The sequence below is a fragment of the Erithacus rubecula genome (assembly GCF_903797595.1).
Source record: "Erithacus rubecula genome assembly, chromosome: 8".
Lineage (NCBI taxonomy): Eukaryota > Metazoa > Chordata > Aves > Passeriformes > Muscicapidae > Erithacus > Erithacus rubecula.
Window position 1 is genome coordinate 22,086,135 of NC_136659.1, and position 9,504 is coordinate 22,095,638.

Sequence of the window (9,504 nt, forward strand, 5' to 3'; positions counted from 1 at the left end):
CAGTCCCTGCCGTACGCCCACCGCTGTGTCCGGGGGCTGCGGAAGCCGGAGGAGGGCGGCCGGTGGGGAGGGCGGGGGGCCGGAGCGGAGCCAATGGGGAGCTGGGGTAGGTGGAGAGGGGGTTAAAACCCACCCCAGTGCCGTCGGGCGAGCGAGTGCCCGGGAGGCGGAGCGGAGAGGAGGGCTGCCCTCGAGGGCAGCCCCGCTGAGCGCGGCGCGGGCCCGCGGGTGGATGCCCGCCGGTGCCGGGGCTGGCCCGGGGCTGGCCGGCCGGGCTGTGCCCTGGCAGGGGAGCGGTGGGGCGCCGGAGGGCTCGACGGCTCCGCACGGGGCAGGGCCATGCACAAGCCCATGGAGAAGTCCCAAAACTTCCGCATCGAAGCGCTCCTGGCCGAAGAGCCGGCGCGGAGCGCCTCCCCACCGGGGCTGAGCCCCGGGAGCCCCTCGGCGAGCCCCGGCCCCGCCGGGCGCTCCGACACCCCGTCGCCGCGGGCACTCCCGCCCACTGCGCCCCTCGCTCCGGCCGGTTTCGTCCCCAAGCCCGGCTTGCTGCATCTCTCCGGCCCCGGGCTCGGCGCCCTGCCGGCCCTCTACCCGCCCGCCGTGTACCCGCTCCCGGCCCTGGGGGGCCAGCACCCCGCGTTCGCCTACACCGGCATCCCGCACCTGCCGCCGCCCGGCGCAGAGCACCTGAAGGCGGCCGTGGCCGGCTCCTTCCCGCTGGAGCACTGGATCCGAGCCGGGATGCTGGTGCCGAGGCTCTCCGACTTCAATGGTGAGTGACCTGGGACTGACCCTCCCGTCAGGCGGAACACGGCTCTGGGCCCTTCCAGCTCCCGGGGGCGCCCGCCGGCACATCAGGGCACAGCTCCCTTCGACAACCCGCGACTACGGTCTCCCGAACCCACCCCTTCGAGGCCCTCCGGTGGTCCGGATCGGGACGCCGCAGGGACATTGACCCCTCCGGGCTGGCCGCAATTCGTGGCTTTTCCTGTATGCAGACCCGCTTCCCAGCCTGGGGGGCCCGGGGGGGGGGGGGGGGGGGGGCGAGGTGGGGTATCCCGCAGCTGCGGGGGGGAACATGAGTCACCCTCCGGAGACCTCTGAGGGCTGTGAGGCCCCGGGGAACAGATCCGAAGGGCAAAGTCTCGCCTTGCGCCGGCCCGGTGTTCACAACAGCCCCGAGAAACCCTGCCGGCAGAGCCGGGCCGCGCCTACCGCTGCTGGCCCCGCACGGCGCTGCGGGCTCGGGCTCCTGCGGGGCGGGAAGGAAACGAAAATAAAGAAACGGCTGAAAAAACCTGCACTGGGAAACGAATAAACCCGTCCCGGTGCTGCTGGGAACGAACGCGCCCGAGTCCCGCTGGATGCGCGGCCGTGCAGGGACGGGCGGGTCCTGCTACAGCTCGTGGGGATGAGCGGCCGGTGAGTTCATTGCGGGAACCGGGCGGCCCCACAGCGTGCCCGGCTCCAGCCCTGCCCCACTCCCCCATCGGGGCTGCGGGGAGCCGCCGGATCCTGCTCTGCTGTGAAGGGTCCTGCAGGAGCAAGAATTGGACTTCAGGCACTCGTCCCGTTGTGGACTGGCATCCCTGGCAGTGTGACCTGGTCCGTGCAAAGATGGGCGCTAAACGAAGTGTGGTTAATAAAGACCCGTCAGGATATCCAGATTTGTTAGCTAAGCATAGCAACTTAAAAATCTGGAAGCCTATTTGCGAAAATAAAAATAATTTTAAAAGGCTGGATAAATTAAAGTGCAAAAATTATAGAGAATTAACTTTTAAAAAAATCCCATTTATTACTCCTACCTCAAACTATTCCTGGTCAGGTTAAAGGGAAACAGGCTGTCTTTTCCACTATGCTGTCTCCCTTTACCTGGCTTTCCCTAGATTTTAGGAAAGGTCCATCTGTGAATCTAGAGGTGTAAAATAAGCCTCCAGTGCTATGGGTTATGTGCACTCTTCAAACGTGTCACTAAGAGAAGAAAAAAGATGTTTATTAGTTAGAAATCTTTATTGTTTACGACATCTTTGTGCTTCTGTGTAGAGGCCATTTTATCTTTGAAGGGTCTGGGTCTGTTAGTGTATCTCAGCATCCTGGTAGCTTCATACAGGGTTGTGTTTCACCAGAGTGAGAATGCTCCACTGCATCTGATCCAGCTTCTGGCTGGGATAACGGAGGTATTTGAACATCAGCCCCAATCCTGTCAAAAGCAGGATGTGCTCTTCAGCTAGTTGTATCCAAAGCCTCACCAAAAGGAAACAAATTCCAAGTTACTGGCATGAAAACAGCTTGGGAAGGGAGCTCTGCAGAATGCACTGGACCAGAATGTCAGTGGGTCTTGTGGGAAATCCTGAACAGGGCTCCTATGGAAGCTCAGAGGGAGGACAAGCAATTTCTGACCCAAGTATTACATACCTGCATTCTGGAGATCCCAAAGCAGGGTAGACATGTGGAGGTGTAACAAGGATGCAGCAAAAGCTGCCAAAACTCTAAATTTTTAAATCAGAGTGACTACTGCCTCAATCCATGTCCTTACTAAAAGGTGTTTGTTCCCAGTTCTGGGGAGCCCTTTGTAGTGGATCCTTTCTCTCTGGTGTCCTGTCAAATACTTGAGCAGTTCTTCTGCTGTGCAGAAGGGAACCTTATCCATGTTCACATCCTTATTCTGTCCATTGGTAACCTTAACGTTCTCAAGTGTGTCTTCAGCCCTTGCTCTTGTGGGCTCACTGAAGTTCTGAAATCAGGGTCCTTTGCAGCATGCCTTCTCCTTGTACTTCCCAGGACTGGCTCCAGCTGCATGTTATGGCTGTGTCTGGCCTCATATTGCCCCAGTGTGCTGGCCATGCTGTAGGGACAGGAAAGGGCACCTGCCTAGGATGTGCTGCCTCCACAGCTCTTCCTCATCTCTCTGAGGAGGATGGTGGGCTGGGCAGGAGCCTTCCATTTGTTGGCACAGGGCTCCTGGGCTATGGGAGTCCGTGTCCCACCACCCAGCCTTGACAGACAGATGGACAGACCTGCCTGGCTGAAGTTTCCAGAGTGACTGAGTACACGTATCAATGCTTCTGGTGCCAGTCATGTGGCAGGAGCAGTGGACAGATGGCTGTGAGATAGGAATCTGAATGCCTTCTAGGACATATTATGGATCATTCAAGGGGGAGATCGCCCTTGAGATGCATTTAAAGAGAATTCCAGGACTAAATTCTGGAATAAATCCCTCCTTTTGGTGTGTGTCTTGCAGGTGTAGTCTGGTTTTATCTCCTGGGGACAGTCAGGGAGGGGGAAGCAGCAAGACAGCCCAGGAACTGTGTGCTCTGTGGGTATTCATTGCACACATTCTCCCTGCTGTCACCTGTGTGTGGGGAGGCAGGGTGCCAGGGAGATGGCCTGAGGCAGTTTGTACCCCTAGGAACCTGGCCTAGGCTTGGGTGCTGGGCTCACTCAGAGCAGTGCCCTTGCTGAGAGGCAAGTGTTGGCTGTGCCTCCCTCACTGGCTGCCTGTGCAGAGCTGCGTGCAGTGCCTGGCTGCCTCTGCTGCAATGCGGACTGAGAGGGTTCTGGAAGGCCTGGGTGCAGGAGCAGGTGTGCCCTTGCTGCAGAAAGCAGGGATCTGCCTGCCCAGCTTCCACTATCCCCAGCCTGGATTCCTGTCCTGGGGCTTTGAGCACCTTATGAGCCACCCAGGGGGAGCATTTGGCACTGGAGTGCCATGCCTATTGGTTTTTCTGGGAAGTGTGATTTATTTGCCCTGTTTGTCAGTGTGGAAGTGCTGTGCAGTGGTGGGAGCCAAATGCAGAGACCCACTGCAGCTTAGAGCTGTAGAAGTGGGGAGCAGTGACATACAGCTGTAGAGTCTTTGTTCAAGAAGAGCAAAGGATCCTCTCCCAGGGACCCGGTGCTTAGATGGCATTCCTTGCACACCACTTCCTTGCATCACCCACTCACTAACTTGATGGCCTGGACCCCAGATCAGACCCTGCCCATCATGGCATAGAGCTTGCTGATGGTCTGTGCTGGGCTAGGAGAGCAGGCAGGGTAAGTCTTATCAAACTTGTTCAAAAAGCAATGCCTTCCAAGGCTCACCAAGTGTACAGTGGTCTGGTGTCAGCTGGAAATACGGGCTGGGAAACAGCTGGCAAGCAGTAATCGAGGTTCAATGGTGGAGCAAGCAAGGGGCTAGCAGTGGTAGCAAGTGCCCTTACACATGCTGCCCCATGATAATGGCCAGGGCTGCTGGCAGGTCAGAAAAAACCTCTGGTGATGACCCTGATGCTGAGACTACCTCCCTCAGTCCCAGCTCTGACATCTAGAGCAACACCTAAAGCAGTCAGGGTGTTAATTTCCTCTGCTTTATCTGCCAGACCACAAAGTTAAGTGACCTATAGTTAAACAAACCAAATTAAAAACAAGTGAGTTAATATCAACCTAGGATTACCCTTGTTATCAAGTAGGCGGAACTGTATCAAATAAACCAACAATTCTTTATAAGCTTTATCTAATTATCCAGGAGGCAGCTGCCCTGCAGAGCTCCTGGCCTCAGAGTCGGAGGGCATTCCTGGCCCCAGGCCAAGCAATTTATTTGCTGATACTGAAGCCAGATGCCAGGCACCCATCAGGGGGTCCAAGCCCTGCCAGGCTGAAGGGATGTTGAAACAAGCTCTGATCTTGGATGCAGTGCTGGAGGAGATAGCTGAGCAGATAATAAATCCTTTGGCAAGCAAAGGTGTGATGTTGAGGCAGTCAGTGATCTTCTGGTAAGAGCTGGATAAGATGGAGAGCCTTTCCAAAGGGTAATTCTTTCTGGGATGCTGATTGTGATAGGCATGGATTCATAGCCTGGTTGACACTTAGTGGAGAAGGTAAGCCCTGGGAGGGATGCTTGCTGTGCACCCCTTGGGAGGATTCTTTGTCCGTGTGGCAGCCTGCCACAGGACAGGGAGGGATGAGATTCAGCAAAGCACACTGACAGGACAGCCTGGAGCTACTACCAGCCTCTATCTCATTCCCTCAGTCTCAACTTCTGCCTCTATCCTTTTTTTGTCCCCAGTGAGAATCTGCAGCTCCTCTTCCCTCATACTCCCCACACAAAAGAGCTAGAACCCTTTAGGAAAGGTAACAGCAGAGCTGATGCCAGAGATGTTGGTCATTCAGGTCCATGGAAACCTGCTGCCATGGGTGGCTGAAGGTCAGCTGCATTGGCTTGGGCTTATTCCACCTGGTGTGGAGGCCAAATCCTGAACAAGTCACAGTGGGGAGTAGTGGTGATGGATAATTATAGCTGCTGAAGGATATATTGTCAGAGGAAGTCACAGGTTAGGTGGCCTCTCACTCTGTAGGCCGGACATTGGACTGGTGGTGGCTTGAACTGTAGGACAGCACCACAGAGGGGTTTGAAGACTGGGGTTTTTTTTGTCAGCACTGGGGCAGGAGGCAAGGTGAATTTCCAAGGCTCTGTTCGATCTTTGTAAAGGACACACTGCACTGAAACGGAATTATTTTTGGACACTGAGAAGGAGAAATTGGGGCTGGCAGCAGGACCATGCTCCAGAAATCAGCCCCCTACATTGGTAGTTATATGGAATATATCCTGTTTGTATTTATTTTACTTTTGGACAAATTTTCTGTTCTTCATTTCATCAGCATCTTACCTGGGGAAAAGTGAGTCCCTTGAGAGGGTGTTGTCAAAGCAAGCTGCCTTCCAAGCTCCTCTGAAGTTGGACAGACCAAGCTTGCATTGCTTTTAGGATTGAGATTCTTCTGTGAGGCACTTCTTCCCACATCTGATTTTAATCTGGTCCTTGCTAGAGGAGGCACAGAGGAGCATTTCAGGTTGATCTGAAGAATTTCTGTGCTCCCTGGAGCAAGGATGCAATGCCCTAGGAGCTGAGCCCTGGGCTCTCTGCTTTGGATTGGGGAATTCAGACTGGGAATATATCTCTTCACTCCTGGACCCTCCAGCTCCAGAAAGCACAGAACTCCTGGATAATTGGATGCTGAAAGGGCTCAACCTCTACCCTTCTCTTTCCCCAAAACATTCTCTACAGACCATGCTCAGAAAGAGGAACTGCTCAGAGGAGCCCTTCCCTGACGTGGTACAGCCAAACTGCACAGTGCAGCCTCATTGCAGGGAGGGATTCTGGGGTTCCAGATGCTCCAGCCACCCTCCTGTCTCTGTCAGAAAAGGAGGCTCACTGGGACCCAGAGTCCTTGGCCTGCTGGACACTGCCTGGGACTGCTTTGTGTTGTGCCCCCCACCAACACAGAGTGAATGAATTTCCCCTCCAGTTCTTTCTGATGCATCCCTGGCCTTTCCCTCCCTGAGGAGCTGCAAAGGGTGTTGGCTTGAGCTGCCCCATCCCTGTAGATGCTGGTTCCCATAACACCGCCTTTCCTTAGTTTCCAAAGGAAGCCTTTGCAGACCTGTTTGGTTCCATGTCTCCATGGAGGATTTGTACAGCCAAGGTATCCCCAGCCAGTCAGAGCCCAGACCACTGCCAAACTCTGCCAAGCTGAGACATCTTTCATCTGTATTTGTCCTGGAAACCTTTTGAACCTCTCACTCAGTTTTAGCCTTGAGTATGTTTCGTATGCAATATAATGCATCATGTGTGTCAGAATCATTGGCACAGTGTGTCTCTGCTCAGTCAGTCCCCTGTTTAACTGGCCAGTGGCTACAAGGTGGGTCCCACAGACTGTCTCTCCTGGCACTGAGAAGCCAGAGGCAGAAGAAGGGATTGTGTCTGTCCTGCTCCCATGAGATGTTTGCACAGCCCTAGCCTAGCCTGTGTTCTATCTGTTTGACCCACCCAGCATCCAGCTACTTGGGGTCAAACCTGTGTTGTGATCAGTTAATACCTCTTTCATAAATTCCTGCCTCTTGCGTCATCACTGTGTTTGTGAAGGGCTCAGTGGACACCTTGGGAGATGGGCAGGTTGGGATCAAAGCTGGAATCTGGGGGAGATAACATGATTGGTGCCCCATGCCCAGAAAAGTGGGTGAGTTGGAGTGGCGCTTGCCAAGCATGGCACACTTTTGGGGCCAAGATGTGTCAGCAGGGATGTGCCAAAGCCCTTCTCATTAGTTCCCACCACCACCACCCCCACACCCCTCCCTGCTGCTCCAGCACTTTATTCCCAGCTGCAAACCCCTGGGCTTGATTGCTGCTGCGGTGCTGGGAGAAGCAGTAAAAGCTGAACCCCAGGGGGACAATAAAGCCAGTGGAGAGGAGATAAGCAAGGATCAAACAGAGCGCGGCAGCCACCCCGTGCTGGACTCTCAAAGGTGCCTTTGTTCCTGCTGCCTGCTGGTTGAGCACCGCTCTGCCTTCAAGGGCTGCGGGCGCGGTACCGGCGCTCACGGGCAGCCCCGCGCAGCCCCGGCCGTTGAGCTGCCACCTGTGCGGCCCAGCAATAAAAAAAGAGAACTAATTTCAGTCACAGCACTGATCCCAGTTGTACACCGAGGCCTGATAACGTATCTCGCTGGTTCCTATCGGCAATAAAGCCATTATTGGGGTGGGAGATGATGGAGACGTTCGCCTTCCTCCTCATCCTGGGTTTGCTGAGGGGTTGTCCCCCTACTAGTCTGCTGTCCCCTGACCCCCACCCACTGTCTGCTCTACAGCTGCCCCGCAGACTGGCTTGATGGGGAAGTGCCGTCGGCCCCGCACAGCATTCACCAGCCAACAGCTCCTGGAGCTGGAGAACCAGTTCAAGCTCAACAAGTATCTGTCCAGACCCAAGCGTTTTGAGGTGGCCACGTCGCTGATGCTCACTGAGACACAGGTACCTTGGCCCTGGGGGGATGGAGCCATAGCACCATGGAACTGCCATGGGGGCAAGTCGAGCTCATGGGCAGTGCTAATGCCATCAAACCCACATCCCATTGCTCCCTCCCATCAGTGCCCCTTCCAGGGCATCTCCTGCAGAGACTTGCCTGGTGGGCTCCAGGCTCTTCTCTTGTGAAGGGCACCCTAGAAATACTGCTCCTCTTTTTACTTGGCACCCCCAGCTTGGGTTCCAGAGTCTTCCCATCCCTCAACATGCCGTGGGAGGGGTCTTTTTGTGGGGCTAAAATGAATATGTCCCTGTGCATATCCTTGGCTGGATGGGGGAAAGGCAGCAGCCCCATTATTCCTCTCCCCATGACAACCTCAGCCTCTTTGCACATTCCTGTAGCATCATGGGATGTCCCACAATGAAGAGATTAGATTTGGGGGGACTCTCCATGTAGGGAAGGTGAGGGGGTGAGGGGACAGGATGAAGCATGGTACATCCTCTCCCCTGGGGCTTTCCCTTGGCAGGTGAAGATCTGGTTCCAGAACCGCCGCATGAAGTGGAAGCGGAGTCGCAAGGCCAAGGAGCAAGGGGCTCAGGTGGAGGCTGAGAAGCAACGAGGGCTCAGCAAAACCTGTGAGAAGCTGCTGCCTGGAGAGCCCCAGGGACAAGCTGCCAAAAGCCCTGAGTTCATGGGGCACAGCCCTGACTCTGGATTCCTGCACTGCAGCACCGCTGAGCTGAGCTACGGCCCGGACTCATCTTGCTCGGGGGGCGAGGAAGAGGAGGAGGACGAGATGGGTGCCACAGAGAGGAAGATTGGCTCTGTGTTGTGAAAGGCGAATGGAGCCAGCTGGGGAGAGGGGCCGGGCTGTGTTGTGGGGGGTCTCTTTGCTGGCAGACACAGACTGTGCCTGGAAGGAGCAGGGGGGCTGCAGGGCACCTGCTGCCCTTTAAGTTATGTGTGTTTGGATCCTATTTAACTTGTAATTATTCCTCTGTGTGTATCTGGAGGAGTCCCAAAATCCTTCCCCTATAAAGCTGTTATCTGGATGCCTGTGCTTTTCCTTAGGGGATGGGAAAATCCCTTGTCCTGCTACTGTGCTGTCCTATCAGGTCTCTGGGAGAAAAAGTGGGGAGAGCACACTTGAACAGCTGGCAGTCTGCTGGCACAGCCAGGAAAGAGAGACCCTGGACCCTTCTGTGACTGCACTGCCACTTCTCTACAGATCTGACAGTGCCTGGAGCAGCACATCCCCATGTGGTGGCAGCTTGTCCTTCCCCTTAGTGGCATGAAGAACTGGGAAGGATGCCCAGGTTCATGCCAGCCTGCCTTGCCTCCACCTGCACCAGTAGCATCCCTCGTAGGGTCTGTGCTTTGCAGGGAAAAACTGTCCTGCGAAGCAAAGCTGATGGTGTTTTCCATGCTGCAGTTAGCCTGGTTGCAATGGTGTGGTGTTGCCCCAAATAAGCAGGGATAAAGAGAGGCAGGAAAGTGCTCAGGCTGTAAATGTTTAATGCTGTGGTGAGCTCCCATTTTCTCATGAGAAACTTAACTTTTCTAAGTTCCTCTCTGGGCTTGTTTCATTATGCTCTTGGGATCTTGCTCACTCTTACTGGGCTGAAGTCAACCCTTGGTAGCAGGATGATGACAGACACCCTCTTCAACTTCCCTAGAAACACTAGGGTTAAGCACTGACTTCCCATAAGTAAGCAGGCTGCCCA

At 55.1% G+C, this 9,504-nt stretch overlaps 1 protein-coding gene across 1 annotated transcript; it reads left to right on the forward strand.

Annotated features, from left to right (window-relative positions):
* Positions 1-219: 219 nt before the first annotated feature.
* Positions 220-9,284, forward strand: LOC306804719 (uncharacterized protein). The gene is made up of 3 exons (XM_079311675.1): positions 220-775; positions 7,628-7,788; positions 8,307-9,284. The coding sequence occupies exons 1-3, from the start codon at positions 340-342 to the stop codon at positions 8,613-8,615; spliced, it is 906 nt and encodes a 301-aa protein (XP_079167801.1). The 5' UTR covers positions 220-339; the 3' UTR covers positions 8,616-9,284.
* The last annotated feature ends 220 nt before the right edge of the window (positions 9,285-9,504 follow it).

Bases quoted from the DNA above. Each gene is read 5' to 3' on its own strand.
- LOC306804719 (XM_079311675.1), top strand. From the start codon at position 340: ATGCACAAGCCCATGGAGAAGTCCCAAAACTTCCGCATCGAAGCGCTC. The intron at 776-7,627 runs GTGAGTGACCTG...TCTGCTCTACAG, and splicing joins GAGGCTCTCCGACTTCAATG to CTGCCCCGCAGACTGGCTTG. The intron at 7,789-8,306 runs GTACCTTGGCCC...TTCCCTTGGCAG, and splicing joins TGATGCTCACTGAGACACAG to GTGAAGATCTGGTTCCAGAA.